General features: G+C 41.1%; 1 protein-coding gene and 1 pseudogene across 1 annotated transcript in view; both read left to right on the top strand.

Moving 5' to 3' along the window:
* SHISA9 (shisa family member 9) overlaps nt 1-26,987 on the top strand; it is a 298,738-nt gene that overhangs the window by 248,240 nt on the left and 23,511 nt on the right. The window contains exon 3 of the mRNA XM_037069019.1: nt 22,654-22,809. Coding sequence (XP_036924914.1) covers nt 22,654-22,809 — 156 coding nt within the window. The remainder of the gene's footprint in view (nt 1-22,653; nt 22,810-26,987) is intronic.
* On the top strand, nt 7,249-9,668 carry LOC119002925 (EF-hand calcium-binding domain-containing protein 14-like; annotated as a pseudogene).

The raw sequence follows: 26,987 nt of genomic DNA, 5'->3' as shown, positions 1-26,987 counted from the left end.
GCCAAGGACATTGATGGCTTTGTTATGTGAGGGAGTTAGTGGACAGTTAGGAAACTTTCCTGAGCCTGTGAGGCAAATGGCCTCTGGCTAACATAGTTTGTTAACTTAGATTGCCAGGAACCTTTGACTTACAGCTCTGAGGGGCTATTACAGTGGGTCTAGATATCTACAGTGTCCCTGAAAGTTTGTTGACTGAATGTAGACTTTTTAAAAATACTTTTACAGTTTTAACTCTTGGCTCCCAGAAAGAAGTATATGATATATTATGGGTGTTTCCTTCCTTTCTAACTTTTAAGATAAATTTACTACCCACAGCTCTGTTAAAAGATAATTGCCATGTTGAATTCTACATGACTCTACCCTTGTCCAGGTCACAGAAATCTGAAGAGATAGAGCGTTTGGGGAAAGGAAGGATGGCTTGGGATCTGTTTACCGAGAGCTACTTCCATGGCTGCACAAAACGAATAACACAGATAACGTCACCCCTTCCCATTTCCCTGGTGCACCGCCTCTGGGATGTTTGAATCCAACTTCTGCAGCTCTCCTCTCTGGTTCAAATCCAATCCCATTTTTACACCATGTTTCAGAGATTCTTTACAATTTCAGGTCTGCCCACAGTACTCATTGTTTATAAGCAGGGTGATGTCTTCACCTATTTTTAAAACTTTAAAAAAATTACTTTAAATTTATATTCAGTAAAATTCATTCTTTTTGCTAAACAGTTATGTGAGTTTGGACAAGTGCATGGAGTCATGTGACTACCACCACAGTCAAGACACATAGTGGTTTCAACCCCCCAGCTCACCCCCAAATTTTCTACAAAGGCTGCCCCTTTGTAATTAACCCTCCTCATCCAAACACCTAGCAGGCACAGATCTGCCTTCTCTCTCTGTAAGTTTGTTTTTCCCAGAATGTCACATGAATGGAATCATATAGTATCTAGCATTTTGCATCTGCCTCCTTTCACTTAGCATAATGACTATATTAATAGCCCATCCTTTTTTTTTCTGAGTGTATTCCATTGTGAGGATATTCCGCAGGTTGTTTTTTATCAGTTCAGCAACTGAAGGACATTTAGTTTGCTCTCCATTTTTGGTTGTTGTAAATAAATCCACTTTAAATATCATACATGTTTTTGTAGGAGTGTAAATTTTAATTTCCCTTGGTTAAATATCTAGGAGTAGGATTGTTGGACCTTATTGGAAGTATGTGTTTAACTTTTTTAAAAACTGCTAAGCTGGTTTTCGAAAAAGAGTGTACCATTTTCATTCCAACCCACAGCGACTGAGAATTTTAGTTGCTCTACATCCTCACCAGGACTTAACATTTGTCAGAGTTTTTATTTTGTTTTTGTTATTCTTATAGATACATAAGGACATTTCATTGTGGTTTCATTTTGCTTTTAAAAATATTTTGGTGATCGTCTTTAGGAATTTTGGATAGGGAAGATTACTCTAAGGTGTGCCCTGTCTTGAAAGTGAGGTTGCCTCTGATCTTTGCACCTGTTCTAGTATCACATGTGTTATAGAGAAGTTGTCTTCTTGTCTGCTGCCCCCATTGGACTGTGAGCTTCTCAAAGGCAAGGGTAGGTTTTATTCATCTCTTTTCCCCTGGTCTCCAGAAAGATACCTGGTGTAGGATTGGCCCGTGTGGATTATTTGGTAAGTGGGTTATTCAGTGAATCAATTTGCTGAATCTGTAGTTAGAAAGGATTTGGTTTATTCAACAGTCTGAGAGTTCCTAGAGAAATAAATGGTTAAGTTGTTTTTATTGGGCTTATTTTTAACAATAGTAAAGTTATGGGAAAAAGCATTTAACATTATAGACACTTATCCACTGCTAAGGTCAGTGTTTCCAGGACGTGTCTTGTGTTATCCTATCCTGTCTTAAATTCTGTCATAGGTAATCGGACAGTATGGGGAAAAAAGCACTGGCGTTAGAAATGGTCTCTGCTTCTTGTGACCTTAAATAAGCAGTTCAAAGCCTCCCTTTGTCTCAGCTTCCTTGTCTACAAAATGAGCACAATAATGCCTAGTTTATGGAATGGGATTTGGTATAATGAAGGGCATGTGTGTAAAGCACTTGACATGTGTGGTTTTTCCTCAAATTTTGGTAAAGAATACATAACATAAAATTACCATCTAAATGTATAGTTCGGTAACATTAAGTATTTTCACATTGTTATGCAACCAATTTCCACAACGCTTTCATCTTGCAAAACTGAAACTCTCTACCTATTAAACACGAACTCCCTCTTTTTTCCCCCCAGCCCCTGGCAACTATCATTCTACGTTCTTTTTCTATGAATTTGACTACTCTATGTACCTCATATGAATAGAATCATCCAATATGAGAGTTTTTGTAACTGGCTTATTTCACTTAGAATAATGTCCTTAAGTTTCATTTGAGCATGTGTCAGAATTTCTTTCATTTTTAACGCTGAATAACATTCTATTGTATGCATATCCCACATTTTGTATATCTATTCATCCATCAGCATACACTTGGGTTGCTTCTACATCTTAGATATACATAAGTATGCAAATGTCTCTTCAAAATTCTGTTTTTAATTCTTTTGTTTGCATGTGTGTTGTATACAATGATACTTAGTTTCCTATTTTCCCATTATACATGCAATAGAATAGAAGTGCCAGAGGTCTGTTAATTTGCCTGACATCTCATAGCTGATAGATTGTTGGAGTAGGAATTTGAGCACAAATTCCATTCTATCTCAATAACCTCACTTTATTCCCAGATGGTTCTTAAGAAGAAGGATTGGCATCTTGAGTGACAAAGGAAGCTATTTGTGGAACTTCAGAAGGTCTGGAAAAGGGAAAGAGAGATAGTAGTGTCCATTGCTATAAATCTCATAACCATTCCCTTATACATCTTGTGACAGGCCCTTAAAAGTGGAATTTCAAAGCTAAGTGAGGGAGATTTGCCGCCCAATTGAGTGGGTCCTTTAATAGACAAAATGGAGAGGTGATAGGGCAATCAAAGAGTAAGATGGCTCCATGCACTGGCTGTGTGAAGTTTCAACAAAAGCATGAGCAAAAGGCCTTTTTGTGTGTAGTGAAAAATTCTTCAAACAGCCCCTGACGTGGGACTGTCTGTAGGGTCCTCCAAATCCTGTGGAAACTCATCTTTACTAGAGACTTGGTGTAGGACATATTTCATCTTCCACCCATGAGCATGTGTGTTGAGTTCTCATTTGAAGGATACACACCTGGGCAGTGTAGCACCCTTACAGTTAGGAGAAGCACAGTTTTCTCATTTGTTCGATTACTTTGCTTTCTGTTGTTATTTTTCACTGTCCCAGGCATCAAATGGTCCATAAACATTGCATGTAGTTTCAAAAAAGAAAAAAATGAATTTCAGAGCTACTACAATGGCTGTTCGTAAGCCAGTAATTCAATGTATTTTGCTATGTGACTGCCTGTCACATCATAGGTGCCTGAAAAAGTGTTATTTTTTTTTTATCCTATCCTGCATTAGAATTCAGTTTCAGACAAGGAGTTAGGCTAGGCACTGAAATGGAGGAATGGCCCAGATAAACAAATTCCAACGTCAGAGGTGTGGGAAAACAGGCATCGAAAATAAACTAAAGTATTCCTGTGGACGAAGAAGGGAAGTTAAGGAGTGTTACAGGTTGAATTGTGTCCCCCTCAAATTGGTATGTTGAAGTCCTAGCCCCCTGTACCTCAGAATGTGGCCTTACTTGGGAACAGGTAGTTGAAGATTTACAGGTACAGTAGCCCCACCTTATCCGTGTGTTTGCTTTCTGTGGTCTCAGTTTTCCATGGCCAACTGTGGTCTGAAAATAATAAAAGGAAAATTCCAGAAATAAACAATTCATGAGTTTTAAATTGTGGCTCTTCTGTGAGTGTGGCCAATCTTGCACTGTCTCGCCCCAGATGTGAATCCTGTCTCGCCCCAGATGTGAAACTGCTCCCCAATTTATTTAGTCACTGAATAGCCATCCTGGTTATCAAATCTGTTATGGTATCGCAGTGCTGTGTTCAAGTCACCTTCATTTCACTCAATAATGACCTCAAATGCAAGAGTAGGGATGCTGGCGATTTGGATGTGTCAAAGGGAAGCCAGAAAGTGCTTCCTTCAAGTGAAAAAGTGAGTACAGTACAGTTACATACTTGGAGAGAGAAACAGAGAGACCACATTTACATGACTTTTATTATAGAATATTGTTACAATAATTCTATTTTATTAGTAGTTATTGTTATTAATCTCTCACTGTGCCTAATTTATAAATTAAACCTTATTATAGGTCTGCATGTGTAGAAAAACCATAGTATATGTAGAGTTTGGTATTATCTGCAGTTCCAGGCATCCACTGGGGGCTTAGAATATATCTCTATAGTTAAGGGGGTACTATTATAATTAGTTAAGATGAGGTCATACCGGAGTAAATTGGGCTCCTAATCCAATATAACTGATGTCCTTACTAAAAGGGGAAATTTAGACACACTTGCACACAGGAAGAGCACAATGTGAAGATAAAGGCAGAGATTGGGGTGATGCATCTATAAGCCAAGGAACACCAAAGATTGCCAGCAAACCACCAGAAGTTAGACAAGAAGCAAGGAACAGATTCCCCTTCATTATTCGCATAAGGAGCCAACTCTACCAATACCTTGGTCTTCCAGCCTCCAGAACTGTGAGAAAATAAATGTTGCTAAAGCCCCCCAGTCTGTGCTATTGTTTGGCAGCCCTGGCAAGATAATGCAGAGAACTACAGGAGTATTTAGGGTAGGATGGGGTTAGGAGGTCCCTTAGAAGCATGATGTTAGGCTGACACTGGCAATGTGATTCAGAGTTAGCTTGGGGAAAATGTAGGAAAAAAGGGAGAGCATTTGGCAAAGAAAATAGTATGTTTACACAGGCTAATTGCTACTTCACAATTTATTCTGACACACTTGGGTGTCTTGTTTTTAATCGCATAACACATTAGGACTTGAAGCAATGAAGTCCAAGAAGACTGGCTTCTGCTCATCAGATAGCTGGTAAAACAAACTATGATGGAAGAGAAAAAGAAAACTTAAATAAATGGAATTAGGGGGAAGAGGACACAGGGAAGAGACTAACACAGCACACCAATCTGGAGCTATTGAGTGAAGGGGAAACCATCGCTGTTACATGATTGGATAAAATTGACTTCCTATAAAATGGCTACTGTGAGCTTAAAACAACCTTTTGGATTTATAATGGAGATGCCTGAGCCATCAACGGTGAGTTTAGCCACATGCGCCATGTCCTGCTTCAGAACTGAGCCCCCCAAATTGTAGTTTCTTGAACATGCACATGACACTACTCTAAATTAGAATGGTCCTCCTCTTCTTCTTACTGCCTTGGATAGTCTTTTTTTAAAATGTGGATAAGAATATCGTCTAAAAGTGGGTTTGGTACCCTCTCCTTTGTGCTTTCACAGAACTCTGTGTTTTGTTGTATCGGAACACTAACCACGCTGATTTTAACATCCTCCATGTCACCTGCCTCATTTCTGGTTTGCCTCGTCTCCTAGATTATCATTTCCTTGGAGCACAACCTGAGACTTGAAATGTGTTTCCGGCCCCCAGAGCCTGCATAAAAACGGATCAAAAGTGAACATTAAATAAGTATTTGTTTAACAATCCCAGTTTTAAAATAATCCCATATTAGGTGGTAAAAATAAAAATAGTTTTTTTGCATGCTTAGATGTATAAACCCTTGGGTAAAACAAATGCTTCATTTGTCAAAGGTATTTCTATAATACATGTACATTTTTTCCTTCGTTGCAAATCCCTCCTGGTCCCTCTGCCACTGAGATTCAATAAGATGGATTTAATTCTTTTTCTACATAAACCTTTTCTGGTGAGAGCCGAGCCTGTTATGTTCTCCTTTGACAAATTCAGGATAATTTTGAGGTGCATTTGACTTTTTTTTTTTGTCTTGCCTGTGGCCAGAGAAAAATCCCCATGGTGTTTCAAGCTATAATTTTCAGGTTTTCTCTTAAAGAGATGCTGGGCATAAAAGGTTGGAAAGGATAGAAAGGAAAACAGAGCTAAAAACCAGAGCTCTGTTATAATTTCTGAAGGTCTATTCTCTTACTACTGCAGTTGGTCCTGAAAGAACATCTCCTGCCTATTTTCTCTCATTTGTCCGGTTCTGAGACAACTGGATAATCTGGAATGTGTCCAGGAACTCTGAGTCCAGAGGGAACCTGATGGAAACCTAATGCCCTCTTCTTCTCATGGTCCCCCATCAGGTTGTCTTGATTTCCCAGATAGGAAATATGCAAGGTGAGTCTGGACCATCTTTCAGGACATAAAGGCAAGGAAGTTCTCAAAAAAAAGATATATGTATGTCAAGGAGACATAAGAGCCAACTGAAAGAGCTTACAGTTGCCAAACGTGAAATAATTTAAGCAACAAAATAAAATAATTAGTATTGGATTATAACCCAAAGTATAAAATAAATTATTCATAGTGATATGCCCATAGTGATATGAATGAATAAATAAATAATTAAATGGGGATGAAGAAACAAATCACCCATGAGGAATTTTAAATAATTTATGTAGCTATTCTATACTCAAGGAGGTGGAGCATAACTCCCCATTCCTTAAGTGTGGGTTGTATATAGTTACCTTTTTTGAAGGAGTGTGTTGTGAAAATAGTGTAACTTTAGTGGAGAGACTTGATAAACACTCCCTGAGGCAGGTGATTCAGGTTGACATCAATAGTGATAAGTCGTCACAGTCCATATCCTTGACATGTTAAGACAAGAATGTCACTTTCTCTTTGTGATTTTCTTCCCTCAAACCCATAATCTGAGTTTAGTCATGAGAAAAGTATAAGACAAATTTCAATTGAGGGCCATTCCTCAAAATACCTGGCCAGTACTGCTCAAAACCATTAAAGGCATCAAAACACAAGGACAGTCTGAGGAGCTCACAGCCCAGAGGAACCTAAGGAAACATGATGATTGAATTTAATGTGGTATCAGGATGAGATTTGGGAACAGAAAAAGGACAGTAGGTAAAAACTAAGGTAACCTGAATGAACTGGAGCTTTAGTGATCAATATTTGTTCATTAATTATGCTAAATGTATTTTACCAATAGACAATGTTAATACAGTAACAGGGGACTTTGGGGTGTGTGGGAGCTCTGTGTGCCATCTTTGCTGTATTTCCATAAATCTAAAACTGTTCTACAATAAGCAGTTTATTTTAAAGGAGATATTGTTCAGTGATGGCTAGGGGCTGCAGCCCGCTGCTGCTTCTGCTGCCACCAGCGTGTGGGGAGCAGCCGCAGCTGGGTGAGAGGGCAGTCCCGGCCCTCATGGAGGAGGGCCATGTGAGTTGCCTGGAGTCCCCCATGCCTAAAAACCTCAGAGTCTGGGAAGGAGCTCTTTGGGTGGGCTGAGCTGCTGTTACTCCACTCTGCACAGTGCTCCCCAGGTTCAGACAGCTGGGCTGGGGTCTCCCCAGGCACTGGACAAGCTCCTCTCAGGCCAAGCCCTCTGAACTGAGCTGGGATCTGGGTCCTTCTCTGTCTTGGGCTTCCTTCATACTCAGGATGAAGGCCAGAGGATAGGGAGTACCCTTGACACGGGCATTTTCTTGGTGCCCAGGCTGTGCATGGGTTGTAGCAACTGGGAGACCCCCTCCAGTGCCACTTCTTCAGCTAAGGAGGGACTGGCATGTTCCTGGTGTTTCATTCTCCTTCTATTCAAGAACAAATTTCTTTTCCCTCTCCATTGGAAATCCTATCTCAGAAGTGAAAAACAGCCACCAATGTGTCCTTCCCCAGCTCCTGGAGTGCCTTACAAGTATTATCTGCTTATCAGGGCTGACAATAAATCATTCTTGACTTGACTTTTATGCCCTTTGGGAGACAAAAGTTGTCCCCTTAACATCCTCTTAACTGACACCTCATGCCCAGAACCACATTCATTTGGATCACCAGCTCCCTGGCCATATCTATGTGACTTCTCCCCAACCTTCTGAGTTCCAGTTGCCTCTGGGCTCCAGTCTCCAGCTCCCAGCAGATCTGGTCAGTCCCATTCTGGGTGGGAGTGACCAGGGAGCTCTGGCCCAGGATCTGCCACCCTGGAAGGCCACTCCAAGGTAGCAAGAGAATTGACGCATCCAGTATGAACTTGATAGCTAAGGAGTGGGTACTCTACTCACCCCACCCAAGAAGATGAAAAAGTGAAAGAGCTCAATGCCTTGACTGGCTTGTCAGGAGACAGCTGGAGAAGGAAGCCCAAGCAATGCTCAGGCCACCACCGCTTGCTTTTCACTGAGCCTCCTGACTCAGACTCCAAATCCAGCTTCAAGGAGGAAGAGGAACTTGGTGTAGTTGGAAATCACTCTCATTTTGTCAAGAGAGACTATTTACGGTACTGCAAGATCTCGTATCCCCTCTGTGCTTTTGTCATCCTCGCCACCTATGTCCTGGCCTGGGCTGGCTTGGTATGGGTGCAAGTGGCTCTGAAGGACAATCTGGATGCCCTCAAGGAAAAACTTAGAATATGGAATCTAATCAGAAAAGTTCGTTTTCAGAAATTCTCAAACTTGATGAAGAGAACTACTTAGCAAACAAAAACAACTTGAGAAGATTGAATCTGGAGAGCTGGGCTTGAACAAAGTCTGAATAAACATCACAGAAATGAATAAGCACATTTCTTTGTTGAATTCTGCAGCAAGACACCTCAAAGCCAATGTGAAGTCAGTGGCAGACTTAATTAGCCTGTCTGCCACTGTAGAGAGACTTCAGAAGAACGTAGCTTCCATTGGCAATACTTTAAACAGTGTCCATCTTGCTGTGGAGGCAATACAGCAAACTATGGGACAAACACAAGAAAGTCATGGAATTACTACAGGGTGATATGAATCAGCACTCTCTGAAAGAGACCAGAGGTGATTATTCCATCACCTTCAGCTCCAACAGAACTTGACACCAAAATCTACAGTGCAAAATTGAAGCAGGATATCCTGAACCTTTAAAACTCTTAAGAGGAAGTGAACAGTGCCCTAGGGGGGTACCAGAGACAGAATGATCTTAAACTTGTATGGATAAATGAGACAGTCAATAATCTTACTTATGTGGTAGGAAGAGATCTGGTTGCTATGAGCAAGGTAGTAAACAAGCAAATGGTCCAGCATGATAGGTGATAGAGCTGCCAGTCTGAAAGTAGAGTTTTTGCATCAGAAGACCAGCAGATCAGATATAGTTAAAACCTAAAACATAAAGAAAGAAGATAGTTCAGATGCTGAGGTATCCAAGCTAAGAGAGAAACTGCAAGCTCATCAGCGCTCTCACCAACAAACCTAAGAGCAACAGGCTTCCTGAGACCACCCATGAGGAGCAAGTACAGAGTTTCACATCAAAGCCATCAGCACTGCCAAAATTTCATCCATCTCTTGAAGACTACATTGAGAAAGCGGCCCAGTTAAGACCTATCTCCCTGCTAGCAACTTCTAGCATCCGAGATCTTCAGGATTCATTCCATAAGACTGAGTAGAACATGGATGGGAAGCTGATCTACCAGGGAATTTGGAACTGCTTGGGTTCTGAGATGCCAACACCCAGAGAGTTTGGGAGAGTGTGATGCTGATAGAAATGGATGATACTCATTCCTGGAGCTAAGAGTAGCTTTGGGTGTCTTGGCTCATTGGTCATATTTAGACACAAATATATACCCCAGGCTACCTAATATCCACTCACCCTTCTATTAAGAGGTTGTTTTCTAACAAAAACAACCCTTCTATTTACCTGTCAGTCCTCCAGTCCCCAAAACTACTGTAACAGACACATTGCCAGCTTTTCAATTGTTTGGAAAAGCTATATTAAAGTTATGATTTTTTTTAAAAAAAAAGACAGTTTTACTTATGATATTCAGGATATCTATGGTTTCCTGAAATCAGCAAGATGTTAATTTTTAAATTGCCAGAATGAAAGTCAAGCCCTCTTTCTTTGTTTTGCCTTTTTCTGAGGGAAGGAGACCTTATCTTTTAGAACTGGAAAATGTGTATACAGGGAGAATAAACCCCTTTTACAGTTCACATAAATTTACCTTCAACTAGCTATACTTTATACAGACTCAGAAAATCTCTTTCCTTTAAAAAATATAATTTTTCTGTGTACAAATCTTTAGAATGAAAGAATTCTGCATTTTTTGTAGTTTGTAGGAAGTAGGAGGAATGGTTTGAAATAGGATGTGAACAAATGACTTACTAAAAATCACTAATCTGAAGTGATAGTGTCTGAAACCAGGTCCATGTCTCTCATTTAGGTGCTGCCATGGGTTTGGTCTGGTGGCTAGAGGACTGCATTTAGGAAGTGGACCCTATGGGGACAGTGTAGCCTCCAGGATCAGGAAAATAAGAGCTGGCTCTTGGTTTCTGTGCCCCTGGCTATCCCAGTGTGTGAACTAGAGAAGTCAGATTTTTTTCTGTTTTGAAGAATTTATTTATTTATTTTTAGAGAGAAGGGAAGGGAGGAGAAAGAGGGGAAGAGAAACATCAGTTGGTTGTCTGTTGCACAGCCCCAACTGGGAACCTGTCCTGTAACCCAGGAATGTCTCTGACTGGGGATCAAAGCAGCAACCTTTCTGTTTGTGGGACTGTGCCCAGCACACTGAGCCCCAACAGTCAGGAGAAAATTCTTATTGGGGAATTTTCTCATTTTCAATCGTGTTTCAAGGTTTATGCGCATAAAAAATTGTCCAGTGTGGAGCTATACTTTCCTCCCTCAGTGAGCTAGATTATCTCCCCCTACCCCAGACACACACCCAAATCTATCTTAAAGCTGTAGCTGACTTCCACGTCTGGTGCCATCTCCATTGAATGGCAAGGCTAACCTCCCTTGGCCACTGTTTCTCGGCCTGGCTGCCCAGAAGTGTTAGAGGAGAGCTATGCTTCTAATTTCGACCCAGGAAACTCTTTGAGATTTTACATGAGGGTTAGCCAAGAACCTAATATATTCCCCTGGGGGCTAAGGCCAAAAAGGTTATGAACATATTAGGTTTCTTTATAATTATTAGGTCAGAAGTAGCTAGAAGCTTTATGTCCAGAAGATAGCAAACAATAGCAAAGTTTCTGCAAAACTTAACTGTGCTGTAGGCCAAGTCAGGGAGAAACTAGACAGGGTACCCTGGCACAGACTTCTTTAGTGGAGCTCATTTCCATTTTAACTTTGTCCAAGTAGCCATGGATGCAGCTGGACATCCTTAGCTATTTAAGGGTTAGTTTTCTTTCATTATGTTATCCAGCTTGGTGTTGGCTAACCTAGATTTTTTAATGGAAATATTAAAATTTAGTTAAAGCAAGATGAAGTATTTTCCCATTAATGTGTTTGCATACCTCATTATGGCTTATACCTCTCTGTCTTTGAATTTTTTCCTTGCCCATCTTAGCTATTTCACTTTTTGGGAAGGTTAAAATATAGTATAAAATTATCCTGGCACTTTAGGAAACTTGAAGATTACTCTTCTGGCTGCCTTCCATGCCCCTTCCCCTTTTAATATATTTATCCTGACTGATTTTATAACAACTAAACATTCTAGCAATAAATTGAACGATACTTCTATATTTGTATATACTGTGGCATAAATAGTATGTCTATACCTGGAAGGCATTTTTTTTTTGGTGAACTGATTTATATGAAATATGCTTGAGGGTAATGTACCTTGTCCTTTTTAGTTTCAGATTCTTATTCATGGGCAGAAGCTTTGAGGACACCTTAACTCTTTGTTGCATGTACTCTTCCTTTGTATCAGATGGCTATCAGTAGAAGACTCAGTTTTTTAAATTTATCATCTGTTCTTACCTCAAGCTTCTCTGACTAGCATCGTCCCTGAACCAGACATAGTTTAACTGGAAAAGACACTGGCATTCACGCTGCCTGTCACTACCAAACCCAATAAGCAACAGAGATTGAGTCTTTTATGGGAGCTTTATTCAGATGGCTGGGGATCTGAGAAGGTGGTGGGTTCATATCCTAACAGACCATCTTCTCTTTTCTTTCCAGGCTAGACCTTTTATAAGGTGGGGGAGGGGAATAAACAAGGTGTGGTGAGGGCTTTGAAATTCAGGGAGGATTAGGTGAGCGAAGCTGCAGCATTCCTGTTTTGGGGCAGTTAGCTGTTCTCAGGGGACAGTGGTTGTCTGCTCTCCCTGAACACAAAGGCCCAGATGCCTCCAGTTGTCCCCAGGTAGTAATCTCTAGCAGTGCCCCAGGAGGCCAGCTGTTTCCTAGGAGCCAGGATGGGCCTTATCTGTAGTTTCTGAAACAAAAGCTTTAACATACACATTACTTAATAGACTTACAACTTTTTACCTTAAGCTAAAATTTTCCAAGTCTTGAGTCCCCAATCCATAGTACTATCCTCTCCCCCTACCAAATTTGGCAGAGGCACTCTTGCTACACTCTCAGATTATGAATACCCTTGACACACTGCCTGGGGAAGTGCCTTATTTCCCTGGCAGAACGAGGCATCTTGAACTCCTTTGTTTGAAGTTGAGCAGATTCATTGCTTTAAGAAGGGCCTCAGAAGCCTATTATTCAGGGTTAATTTGAGATTTTTATTTGTAAATTGTCTTAACTTCTCCAACTTGTGACTTGTGTTCAGCTGTAATTAAGCCTCACCTGCCACATCTCAGCTCTTAGAGGAAGGTGGTGATGGGTTTGCTTTTGGTTTCAAATACTTTGACTCTTTCACTCTGGCATCTCCCTAAGTTACTGCTTCCCTAAATTACCTGAAGTCCTGCTTTTTGGTCCTTTTTTTTTTCTTGTACTGTCTAGTAAAATGTTTACTTAAAGGGTTTCCCCATAAATCAGAAAGGCTAAAAGGTTTTGTAGGAAGAAAAGAACCAAAAGAAGAGAGCCCAGCTTAGGGGTGACAATAGTGTGTCAAGGGCAGAGAGGGGTCTGGCATTAGCAATGCATCTGAAACAGCAAAGCTGAAGAACAGGCACTCTTCACCCACTGGCTCCTTTCCCTCCCATGGTGTTGCCTCACTTTACATTGCCGGAGAGAACACTCTCAGCACCCCTGCTGGTCTTGCGAGTCACAGTTGCAGATTTTGACCTTGATGGGCTGTATTCAGAATGGTCTGCTGTTGAGTTGTCTTTGGTGACAGTTTTCGTTTGCTACACACCTCATTGACTTGCTTATCCACACCAGCTAGAGGCGGTCCTTTCTTTCATATCCAAACCAAAACACATTTGGGTATTCCTGAGACTTTATGGAGCATGTATTGTTTGTTATATGAATCTAACCTACCTTGTCATTTTCTCCCATTAAGAAATGTCTATCTACTTTGCTCTCATGGAGTTATTTTAGTCAAGTATAAATAGTTTTGGTTCTGTTTGGGGAGTAAATTGAAGGTTCATGACTTTATTTGACCTTTGCTTATTTCATATCAGTAGTATAACCATTTTAATTTATAAAGTAAATTAAACATATCCTTTTTCATAAAAGATATTGCCCCTATATCACTATCTCATAGGGTTGATATGGGGAGATAATGCATAAGAAGTTCTTTTATAAAATTATTTATTTATTTTTAAATTAAAAAATAATTTTAGTTGGCATACAACATTATATTAGTTTCAGGCATACAACAGTGATGAGACACTTATATAACTTATGAAGTGATCACCCCAATAAATCTAGTAGCCACTTGATACCATATGTAGTTATTACAATATTATTGATTATCTTTTCTATGCTGTGCTTTATATCCCCATGACTATTTTTATGTCTGGAAATCTGTAAATCTTAATCCCTTCTCCATTTCACCCATTCTCCCACCCCAACCACCAAATCTGGCAACCATCAAACTATATGGAGTTTCCTCAANACAACATTATATAAGTTTCAGGCATACAACAGTGATGAGACATTTATATAACTTATGAAGTGATCACCCCAATAAATCTAGTAGCCACTTGATACCATATGTAGTTATTACAATATTATTGATTATCTTTTCTATGCTGTACTTTATATCCCCATGACTATTTTTATGTCTGGAAATCTGTAAATCTTAATCCCTTCTCCATTTCACCCATTCTCCCACCCCAACCACCAAATCTGGCAACCATCAAACTATATGGAGTTTCCTCAAAAAATTAAAAATAAAACTACTGTAAAACCCAGCAATTTCACTTCTGGATGTTTATCCAAAGCAATTCAAAACACTAACTTGAGAAGATACATGCACCTCTCTGTTCATTGCAGCATTATTTACAATAGCCAAAATATGGAAGCAACTCAAGTGCCCATCAACAGACAGTAGATAAAGAAGATGTGGAATCAATACATATGTATGTTAACTGTGACAGAAAAAAAGACACCTACTAAGAAGGGCTCCTGGTGGCTAACTGGGCTCAAATTTTTAAAGACAAAGCCTAGCAGCTCTTTATGCACAGAGGCTTCTCATGCAAGCTGCACTTCACAGAGAAGCCACACTGAACTACCTGCCTGAGCAGGGAACTGCCTGCCTCTGTACTGAACTGCCTGCCTGCACTGTCTTTCTCCCATGTGCACCACACTTTTAAAGGAGTTCCTGGAATCCTATTTCAACCAATAGGACTGAGGCTCTCCCCATTCAATCAGAGCTGTGCAGCTCAGAACAATTAGAGTGGTTTTATCTGACCAGTCGAGACAGCGACTTTTGGACCAATGAAACTGTGAGGATTTGGAGTCCTTATTTGCATGAGGGTGAACCAATCAGGGACCAGGGGCAGGGACTTCTGTCCATATAAGCCAGTTTTTCTCTGTCTATGGCAGCACACTTTCCCTTTCTACCAAAGACCCGTGTCTCCCTGACTGAGCTGAAACACAGGAGATTTCTTACCAGAGCAAAGCAGAGCAGCATGGAGAACATAACTAACTATCTAGATGTAAAGGGGTCTGGACCTAAGGCCACCAAACAGTTGTGCTGTTTTCACAGCCATGCTGTGTCACAACTGAGCTGCTTTGCAATGAATAAAGTTTTCTTCTTTACAGCATCCCAAATGGGGGATTCCTATTGATGTTGAATTGGCACCATTGACCATTAGTTGACATATGTGATGGAATATTACTCAGCAATAAAACTGAGTGAAATCTTACCATTTGCAACAACACGGATGGACCTAGAGGACATCATGCTAAGTGAAATAAGCCAGACAGAGAAGGACAGATACCATATGATTTTATTTATATGTGGAATCTAAAACAAAATAAATGAGTAAATGAAACATACTTACAGATACAAAGAAATTCTCTATCAAGTGATTGACACAAAATATATGCTCCACAAAACAATAATATCTCACTATGTCATTACTTTCTGTGTTATTCTTCCTTGTGATATGTCTTGAANTATGTGATGGAATATTACTCAGCAATAAAAATGAGTGAACTCTTACCATTTGCAACAATATGGATGGACCTAAAGGACATCATGCTGAGTGAAATAAGCCAGACAGAGAAGAACAAATACCATATGATTTTATTTATATGTGGAATCTAAAACAAAATAAATGAGTAAATGAAACATACTTACAGATACAAAGAAATTCTCTATCAAGTGATTGACACAAAATATATGCTCCACAAAACAATAATATCTCACTATGTCATTACTTTCTGTGTTATTCTTCCTTGTGATATGTCTTGAAAGACATGATTGTTGTCTTTCTTCCAAGATGAGCCAAATCGGTCAAGTGTTCGATAGTTATTTGTCTCCTCTGCACTGAAAACCCCGGAGCACCATCCCAGTGTTTGTAATTGATCATTTTCGCCTTAACTGACCCTATCTGAATTGCATTTTTTCCATTCCTCTGGTGACTAAGATGTACCACAGCATAATGACACTTACATGGTGGTTACCTTGGTGTAAGTCTGCCAGATACTTCCAATTAGAGTAAACTGAATTATTCTTTGGGAAAACAAAAAAGGATCATTAAATACATGAGGCCCCTCTTTTCTCTCAGGAAGCAGAGCACAGGGATGCCACCAACTTTTTGTTTGCTGACAGGGGGTCTTGACAGAAGGCAGCATCACAGAACATCAACTTCTTAATTATTTTTAAGCCTCAGAATGAGTTGCAAAATTATAATGTGGCAGGAAAAGCCTTGTGGCATTGGGTAGGAAATACCTTTCTAAAGAGGTGAGGCGAGCCCAAAGTGTGTCTAGAGGAAAAGTGATACTGCTGAGGACAAGACACTGTTGGGTCCTGCTGGATTCCCTTCATGGTCATGACTACGCAAAAGAATAGGTATACATTCCTATCTCTCTATTTCAATTGGCAAGGGCAGGATTTGCAGATTATAACCCTGATCTTATCCACTCTTCACTCACTCTATTGTTCTATTTTCTTGGATGCCAACATGGGCTTACTTCCCATCTACACTTTGGTTTCTCCTCCTTAGCTGGACATATTTGTGGAAAACTCACTGAGAAACTGAGTTGAGAGGTCTGGCCCATTTTCCTGTTCAGTAAAATGAAAATAGCATTTAAAAGACCCAGTCACAAATGTCTGTTTAATAATTCTTGATTGCTGCCCTGAGACTACTTTCAATATTTCTGAATATTCAATGCCTGGAAGCTAGTGCAAAATGACTATCTAAAACTGCCAGAAATTTGCTTCCTGTGGTTCTGAATGTGAAAGCAGGGACTTTGGGGCAGCCTCGTCTCTTCCTTTGTGAGGGATCGTGTTGTCGGCCATCTTTGTCATGCCCTTGAGGTAGCTCAAGACTTGGGAGAATCATTCAAAAGCAAATACTTTGTAATGCAATATTAAATATTCTGTTCAATAATATAAAAGCCTGTCCCACGTGGTGAGGAATATTTCTACAGATTTTTTTAATGAAGTGTTTAGCATTTCTTCTGACCCACCTGGAAGTAGGATTTGAGCCTGGTGGGTGGGGTCTGGGACCGAGGGAGCAAAGAGGGGAGAAGAAACTCCCACTGGCTAATGGGCTGAGGAGGTGTCAACTCTGTAACTAGACAAGCTAGTGTTTGGGATCTATTTCCAGAAAAAAAGGGGAAGACCTACCATTAAGACATTAGTTAATTAGCTTATGAATATCCTTGAGCATTCTTTATGCACCGCTGAAGAAATTTGCTGTTTGATGTATCTGCTGAAGCTCTGTGGAAAACCCAGGGATAATGCCTTTTCCATCTGACACAATCCTCTGGTCTTGCCTTATAGCCCCAGGGGTATAGCCCCTCTGGCCTTGCCTTATAGCCCTTCTGATCAGTTCCAGGTAACAATCAACTGGTCAGAAGTCTACCTTGCAAGTGACAGCAATCCCAAAGCATACCAGCTTATTTAGAAAGGGGCTTCCCTGTCTACTCTGCTTCTCTTCCATTGCCCCTATTTCTTCACAATGTAAAAAGGTTTTTTCCATGTGACAGATTCAAACTCACTTGACTTCATGGCCTCCTAGCTCCCGGACATCAAAGGTTCCAAACGGAAAAATTCAGGGAAGAACTCTGGCCCAGCCTAGATCATGCACTCACTTCTGGCTCAATCACTGAGAAGAAGGAGGTATCGTGATTGGCCTGATTTGGGCCACGTGCTCACTTCTGTGGCCAAAAGGGTGAGGTATTGCCCTGATTTCCAACGGCTAGCTCACTTTGCCCATGACCATGGCAGGTTGCAAGTGCTGAGGAGTTACTCTCTCCCAGCCCTCAACCAATGACTAATAGGAGTTAGAGTATAAATAGTAAGGTGCTCCTTTGCCCTGCAGTGACAGAATTCTGAGACATGCATTCCACACCAACATACTAGAATTCAGAGTGGGATTAAACTTCAGTTCACCACAGTTGCCTCTTGGTTGGCACTGCACTCCTTATGTGCTGCTTTTTCTTTCCTGTTTCCCTTCGCCTACCCCTTTACTAGTATTTCCTGAGATCACCTTCCATTTATGCTTGCTTGCACTTGAGTCCTTATCTCAGTGACTTCTTTTGGGGAAACCCAAACTAAGGCAGTTACCATGATTGGCAGCTTGTCTCATGACTCAAATGGGAATGAAGCAGTGGGCCAAAGGAAGTGGTGGTTCTGAACACACAAAAACAGTAGCTGTCCACTAGAAAATGTATATCATGAGAAAAAGCACAGGACAGAAAACAATGAGAACTTACAGTAAGCCACTTCCAAATGGACCAACATTTGGACACAAAATATGTCTGGCCTGACATGCCCAAAGGACGCAGACAGACCTCTCTGGCAGGTTGCTCTGGAAAGGAAATGTCACAGTATCCTGGGGACCCTGGTACAGTGAAAGCTGTGCCTTATACAATTCCTTTTCCACCATTACTTCATTAATATTCAGGCTCCCATGCCCCTGCTGAGTCTTAGCCAAAAAGCTATTGTGGGAGAATGCTATGCCTGCCTTCTGAGATGCTGGCCACAGGCTGAGTGCTTGGCTTATGTTTGATGACCTTTCCATTAGACAATTGGCCTTGTGTGATGGCCCATGCATGTGCAGTAATAAAAATACTCTCCTTATCTCTGTGCCTCAGCTGTGGAATCCCTACTTCTTTTCATTTATGTTTATTGCTTTCTAAATCCCAGCTAATCCATGCATGTCATGGGTTCAATTGTTTAGAAGCAGCACTTAAGAGAGAGGTTTAGGGCAAGAGACTTGAGGGAGTGCCCTTCAGGTAAAACACACAAACACATACATGCACACCTCTAAGGTTGTGAGGAAAACAAAACCTTAAGGATAAAGGAGCCACACTTAAGGACCTCAGTCTCAGATAAAGTCTAGACTGAGGCTGTCAAACCATAGCCCTTGCACCAAATCCAACCACCACCTAAGTTTCTAAATTAAGTTTTATTGGCATCAGCCACACCCATTATTTACATAATGTTTATTCTGCTGCTTTCTTACTACAAGGGCAGAGTTGAGTAGTTACAACAGAGACTGTTGTAACTGGATGGCAAAGCCTACACTATTTACAATCTGGCCATTTACAGAAAAAGTTGCCAACTCCTGCTCTACACTTGTCCCAATCCTTGGGAGCTCTGTGATATCCATTGCTGCATAATTCATACCCACCTTGAGGCAAAGGGCTGGTCTTCTTACCTTAGTGTCGGCCATCCATTTGCTGCTAACCACCCCAGGTGCTGAGGGTGAGGTGCATTAAGCAAACTAAGCCTTGGGTGGTGGCTCCTATCTGCCTAGAGAGTGATTCTCTGGATACTAGGAGCAGCTATGAGCTGTTCCCAGAAACTAGGAAATGGGCACATGTGCTGGGAATCGTTCAAGGCACCACCAGCTGGTAGTGCCGTTTATTGGGATTTGCACATGTGCTTCATGAAGTTGGAAAGAATCCACATTTCCTGCCTGAGATAGAGCTATGATTATGTCACCTTGACCCCTGTCTCCCATTTTACTCCTGCTTCCATCCTATTGCTATCAGGGCGAAGATGGAAACCCTTACCAGGATCTACTGGGGCCTGCCAGCCTCTCTAGCCTCAGCTTGTCCTATCTCCCTCACATTCTGCCCTCCAGCCATGCCTGGCTAAAGGTCAGGGAGAGTTTTTTCAGTATCTGAGAATGAAGTGTTTTCTCCAGCTCCTCATGGATCCTGTCCATGCTGTTTCCTCTGCCTGCAATAGCCTCCCCAGCACCTTCTACTTCCTACCACACTTAACTGACATCCGTATCACCTGATCTCAACTCAAAGAACACTTTCTCGGAGAAACCTTCTTGAAACTCTCTCCCCACAAATCTCATTTTCCAAAAGTAGCCAGTATTCAGTTTTTGTGTCTTGACATATGTTTTCTGTCTTTGCAAACCATAGCACACAAAAATATGCATAAATTTTCTTTTATTTAACCAAAATGCTATACTATTTTCTTTGCTTTGACATTTTCTTTCTTCCTTTTAACAACATAAAACCATAAGAAGCTATCCAATTTGACATGAATAGAGTTAACAGATCTTCAACTCATTTTTTCTAATGAATGAATGATATTTCATCATATGCATGTATATGCTATATGTACAACAATATGCATGTATATGCTATATGCACAATGTGGATATACAATAATTTATTTAAGAATTTTGTGAGCGTGGATTATGTTCTAGTTCCTAAGTTGGACAATGGGTTAATAACTTACATATATGTGTATGTATATTTGGTATATGACGATTATTACATAATTTAAAATGAAACAATGAAGGAGAATAAGAGAATGAACAAGATCAAAAGTAGTAAAATAAAATAAATGGATATTAAAATTAAAAAAAATTCCCATACTAATAGGAGTTCAGGTTATTTCTCTGTGTGTTTTTTCACTTTACAAACAATGGTGCACAGAACATTTCTGAACAAGTATCCTTATATTATGTGCTTATATTTCTGAATGCTCAGTCCCTAGAATGGTATTAGTTGGTCAACATACACATGCACTTTAGACTTCCGCCAAGATGGAGGCATAGGTAGAAACACTGTGCCTTCTCCCACAACCAAGTTTGAACACAACAAAGGTTTGGAGAACTAGGACACACCCAAAGACCAGAATACGGAATTGTACGGAAGTCCGACTACTACAAACCGTTCAGCCGGACGGTAAGAGAGGCGGAGCCAGCAGCGGAGCAGGGTCGGGCAGGACAGATCCCTCGACCTAGGCGCGCAGGCAGCCCGGAACCAGTCGGGGTGTGGGGCAGACTGACCGTGGTTGCATATTCGCGCACAGTGAGACGGACCACACAGGCCCCAGGGGGCGGACCCAGTGGTGGAGGGCTGATGGCGGTGGCACACTCACATGCAGTGGAACGAAACACGTGGACCTGGTGACGGTGGTGGCTGTGGCGCCGGGGGCCACGGCGGGCAGGCGGCAGACGGCAGACAGGAAGCCATTGTTCCTCTTTGACCCCGCCCCCACATAAACGTCACAACCCAGCGACTTAGTTGCCCTGTTCTAGTGAACACTTTAGGGCTCTGATCCTGCTATGGAACAGGCACGAACAGCCCAAAAGATGGTGCAAGAAGAACTCAAAGTCCCAGAGCCAATAACTCTAAGCAACCGAGAAATTGCCAGCCTCTCAGAAGCACAGTTCAAGACACTATTTATCAGGATGCTCACAGAACTGGTAGATTATAGTCACAAATTAGAGGAACATAGTCACAAATTAGAGGAACATATGAAGGCTAAACTAATTGAAATGAAGGGAGATGCACAGGAAACCAATAGTGATGGAAAGGAAACTAGGACTCAAATCAATGGAATGGACCAGAAGGAAGAACAAAACATCCCACCAGAAAGGAATGAAGAAATGAGAATTCAAAAAAATGAGGAGAGGCTTAGGAACCTCCAGGACATCTTAAAACGTTCCAACATCCGAATTATAGGGGTACCAGAAGGGGGAAAGAAACATCCACGAGTGGAAAACTTATTTGAACAAATAATAAAGGAGAATTTCCCCAGTCTGGCAAAGGAAATAGACTTCCAGGAAGTCCAGGAAGCTCAGAGAGTGCCAAAGAAGTTGGACCCAAGAAGGAACACACCAAGGCACATCATAATTACATTAGCCAAGACTAAAATGAAGGAGAGAATCCTAGAAGCAGCAAGGGATAAGGGGACAGTCACCTACAAAGGAGTACCCATCAGACTGTCAGCGGATTTCTCAAAAGAGACCTTACAGGCAAGAAGGGGCTGGAAAGAAGTATTCCAAGTCATGAAATCCAAAGACCTACAGCCAAGATTGCTTTATCCAGCAAAACTTTCATTTAGAATGGAAGGACAGATAAAGTGCTTCTCAGATAAGGTCAAGTTCAAGGAGTTCATCATCACCAAGCCCTTATTATATGAAATGCTAAAGGGACTTATATAAGAAAAAGAAGATGAAAAATATGAACAGTGAAAGGACAGCAAACTCACAGTTATTAACAACCACACCTAAAACAAAAGCAAACCAAGAGGACAGCTAGATCAGGAGTGGAACCATAGAAATGAAGAACACATGGAGGGTTGGCAACAGGGGAGTGGGAGGAGGAGAAGGGGGGAGAAGGCACAGAAAATAGCATAGATGGTAGGTAGAGAATAGATGGGGGGAGGGCGAGAATAGTGGGGGAAATATAGAATCTAAAGAACTTGGGACACGTGGTTATAAACTAGGGGGGGGAGAATGGAGGTGGAGGGAGTGTGCGGGTGGAGGGGAATGAAGGGGGGAATAGAACAACTGTAATGGTATAATCAATAAAATATATTAAAAAAAACATACACATACACTTTAAATTTCAACACCCACTCCCAGGTTCCCTTCTGCAAATACAGCAAATCACACATCCACCATCAGTTTATGGGGCTGCCCAATATCTTTGCCAGTGTTGATGTCTTTCAATCTTTTTAATTTTTGCCAATCTCTGGGCAAAGGAATAGATTCTCATGTTTGTCTTGACTTGCATCTCCTTGGCTATTACTGAAGTTGCTTACGTTTTTATTCATATATTGTTTTGATAACAAATAGTTCCTACAATGATTAATCCTGAGGTGTCTGCATATCCTCTGCTGTTGTTTCTCTCACATCTCCAAAGGGTCTTGTGTTTTTGTCTCAATGACTATGGCGATGTGGTAGACATGGGCAGAAGGATCTGCACTGCCTGTGACCACTTCCTCTGTTTCTTCATTTCCAGATGCTACCCAGATGAACAACGCAGTGCCCACCTCCCCTTTGCTGCAGCAGATGGGCCATCCACATTCTTACCCCAACCTGGGCCAGATCTCCAACCCCTATGAACAGCAGCCTCCTGGCAAAGAGCTCAACAAGTATGCCTCCTTGAAGGCTGTCGGTAAGTGCCACTTTGTCTCTCCTCTCCCTCCCCTACTTTTCTGTTCTTTTCAGATCTCTCTCTCCAACTTTGTTGTGCTTTTTTTCTGTCTTTCTAATTTCTCTCTTTCTTCATCTATCTCTCGAAATCTGTCTCTTCATTTCTTTTTCTGTCTTTTTAAAAAAATCTATCTATCTATCTATCTGGCATTCTGCCTATCTATACATTCTGGGTATGTCTACCTGGGATACAGTTTACCAAGGACCAGGTCAAGACCTACCTTGCTGTGTGGGGCAAGATGGGTGGGCAAGGGGACATGTTGGGACTATTTCCTGGGGAGGAGGGTCTATACACTCGTTTGGTCCCACTGACACTGCAGCTTCTCCATCATCTACCATCTGCCCTGGTGAACCCTCAGGGAATCTAGACAGAATCTGGGACATTGGGTATCTAAATACCTTCTCCTTTAGTGGGTAGCATTTATTATCCACACAGTCATCCTATCTCTGAGAAGTATAACATCCCTATCCCAGGAAGCTTCTGCTTTTCAAGATATAAATATTTACTGGGGTAAGCATCCTGGAGCTACTACTAACTGAGCTCTTATCAAGCGTAAGACCTTGCATTAGGCATTTTATACACTGTTTCATTCTCACAGTGATCCAAAGATGAAGGCACAATTATTGTCCCAATTTTCAGATTAGGAAACTAAGACCCAAGGAGGTTACTTTAAATTGCCCCAAAGCAAGCAGCCAGAGGGCTACAGAGCTGAGACTTGACTCTGTATTTTTACTATTCTGGAGCCTATGTTCCTGCCACTACCCACCCCACCCCACCCCCGCCCACAGCCCTAGTGCTCCTTCAGTTTTTTCCCCTCACTTGTACATGAGGAAGTCTGTCAGTGACCCAGGACCCTCAAGAATGTGCTCAGCAGACTTCTACTGGATGAAAGCAACAGCCACAGCTAAGTCAGACTTTGGGCAAACACAAGACTATGTGCTTGCTTTTATTGTCAGCGTCTTATTTTCTTTTCTATCCCCACTGCCAAGCCCCTCATTAGAAATGCAATGAGAGACACTAGCTGACTGATGCCAGTATTAAAATATCTAATGGTGTTATACACTCACACCAGAAACCAAAGTGCAGACACTGTCACGTGTCTATGATGCTTGTGGTTGCCATGGTCCACAAACACCAGACTCACAAAACGACCATGGTGGTGCCCAGCAAAGAGCCTGGCACATACTAGGAGCTTAGTAAGTATTTGAACCAGAACTCTATCTTTGGAAATTTATGTTCCCAGATCTCCTAGGACTTCTGGATGGAACCATTCAAAGAGGGGTTGCGCCAAATTTATGATACCAAGGATAGGGGTTGTGCAGACCAACACAGGCTTTTGTAAATCTGAAGCTTCATAAGATCTGACACACCAATTCTCTATATTTCATGTTGAATTTCTACATTCAATTCAACCCTCATCTACACCCTATGACCAGAGATTCCTCTGTTCCATATTGTGTGTTTGCATAGCATATGCATCTTAAGCATGTTCAAATAGACTTTACTAGGAAGGGATGAGTGCTGTTGCCTAGGAGAAAAAAGTCAGGGCATCTGTGCCGATGTAACTGTGGAAACCTCATACACTATTTGGTGGCCTGCCTCCCTTTCTGAGCCTTGCATTTAGGTAATAAATAGTGTCTGCTCTTATATTTGATTCCTCTTTTGGCACTAAAAAAAATCACTCCAGATGTCTTTTTCTGTTTGAACTGGTCACATTATCTTAAAAAATTCATTTGTTCAATTTAGGCTCAGTCTTTCATCCCCACCCCCTCAAAGTCCAATATCTCCTGGGGTAAATAATGGATGGATATCAGCATAGAGCTCTTTGATTTCTGAGTTCAGGATTTATGCAGGGCCTCAGTGCAGAGCAAATGTCTGCAGTGAATTTGGAATTAAATTTGCAGTATGAAAATTTATTTAACACTCTTTGAATAATCCTTTCTTCTACAAAGGAAGAACTCCTGAAATGTATGTTGAATTAATGAATGAACTTGTCTTTGACAAGAATCCAACAATAGCATAGTAGGAAGGAAGCAGCACCTCTATGTCTTCTAGAAACTGTAAAGGATCTCACTTGGGGAACACTCCCCAATCCTGTATACGGTTGGTATGACCCTCTTCTACTCCATCCTTTTTTTCTAACTATTTTGGGAGTCCACAGTCCTTAGCTGAGTCACAGATGGTCTTGTGAGTCTCTAGTGAGTGGAGGTCCAGTGAGGAGCTGACTGAGGGACTGCCCAACTCAATGGGTTACTAGGACTCCAGTGTTTGCCTGTACAAATGACATGCAAATCCTATAATGAATGTTCTTTCAAGGGTTCTTTATTAAGTCACAATGGGACCGTGGCGTGAATGATGAAATGCATTTCATTAATGAAATCATTACTACCCAGGAGAGAAGTTGTTTATAAATGGCTTGCTGTTAAAAACTCAGCAACCTCTAGTAACCAGACTCATTTTATACAAATTTCAATTCATTAAATAAGAGGAGACTGAGGCTTGGACAGCTTTTAGAGTGAACCACCAAGTTTAAAAATACCTCTGAAAAAAATTAAATTAAAAAAAAAAACCCTCCGAAAAGTAAATTTCTCTTGGTGGCTTTAATGTCAAGAACATCGGGTAGGTTTGTGGTGGTCACTGAAACTCTCTGACGCAAATTTATTTATTATTTTATTTTATTTTATTTATTAGAGAGAGGGGACAGGAGAAAGAGTGAGAGAGAAACATCAATGTGTGGTTGCCTCTTATGTGTCCTCCACTGGGGACCTGGCCCACAACCCAGGCATGTTCCCTGACTGGGAATCAAACCAGTGACCCTTTGGTTCGCAGGCCAGTGCTCTCTGATGCAACTTTCTTAATTTGAAAAATGAAGAAGCTGAATTATATGGTCTCTAAGCTCCCTCCATTCTGAATTTTAAATTAGAAGATTTAGCAATTTCCACTCATTCTAGTTATTAGAATACCTTGGGCCTTTAAATTGTCGCACTCATTCACTTTGAACCCTAGGGAGAAGAGGGAAGTAACTGTTGGTTGTTCCTTTTATTTAATTTTTTTGTTTGCTTGTTGAAATTACATTCATTTACATTCAAAGAGAGCTCTTTTCTCTCTACAGTTCAGGGATTTGGGCATGTAACATCTGCTTATACATAGCATGTGACTACAGAGTCATCTCTGTTTCCAAGGGCTTCACCGCCAGTTATTGGTAAAAGATTACCAAACCCTAGGGAAATGTTAGAGGCTAAACCTCACTGGACTCTGTACAAGAATGAGCAATGGGATTGACTTGTCATTTGTTCAGTTCATTCATTCATTCAGTCAACCGTTTATTCAATCCACAAACATTTCATATGGTGTCCCTTTACTGTAGGTCTCACTGAGGCATAAACCAGGTCTTCCCCACTCATCACTGTATCCCCAGCATCTAGCACCATGTGGGGAACTGGACAAGTGATCCCAATACATATTTGTAAAACCAGTAAATAATACCATGTGATAGGCGCCACATCAAATCAGGTGCACGAGAGGATCAGCTAGGTGGCAGAATGTCACATGGCCTCTGCAACTGATCAGGACTGAGTTTAAGATCTAGTTCAGGTATTTTCAAGTAATTGAAGAAATTATTTAACCTCCTGAAGTCTCAGTTTCCCCATCTGTAGAATGGAGATAATAAAGTACACAGCTAATTGTTTGTTGGAAAGATTTAATGATGTAGTGCATGGAAAGTGCTTGATGTGGTCTACAGTCAATCCTTAGTAAATTCTGCCACATATTTAAATCTCTAGACCAGAGTTGTTTGTTTCTCACATTTTTTTGAGTCTCTAAGATGAAATGGTACCTTGATTAATATACAATGGCCTGGATTGCACTTTGAAGGAAGTAGTTAGATTCATATCTTTCACTCCAGTTGGAAGGCAAAGACATGCATGAAAGCAAACTCACTTCAGGAATCTCATAAAGTAGATAAGCAAGTAAGCCAACAGCATACGACTTTTCGGAGGGCCAGCAAAGAGGCAGCCCACACCTCTTTGTTCTCTCTCCTGGACAGCAAGGACCCATGCCCAGATGGATGTCTACGGTCTCTTAAAGGAAGATTCTTTTTCACTCAGTTAAACCTCTTTACTAGATCAGAAATGTGGGTT

Source organism: Sturnira hondurensis, unplaced genomic scaffold (assembly GCF_014824575.4).
Source record: "Sturnira hondurensis isolate 20B ecotype Veracruz unplaced genomic scaffold, ASM1482457v3 Scaffold0018337, whole genome shotgun sequence".
NCBI classification, from domain to species: domain Eukaryota; kingdom Metazoa; phylum Chordata; class Mammalia; order Chiroptera; family Phyllostomidae; genus Sturnira; species Sturnira hondurensis.
Note: the sequence above shows the minus strand (reverse complement) of the source record. Positions and strands in the feature narration are given on the sequence as shown.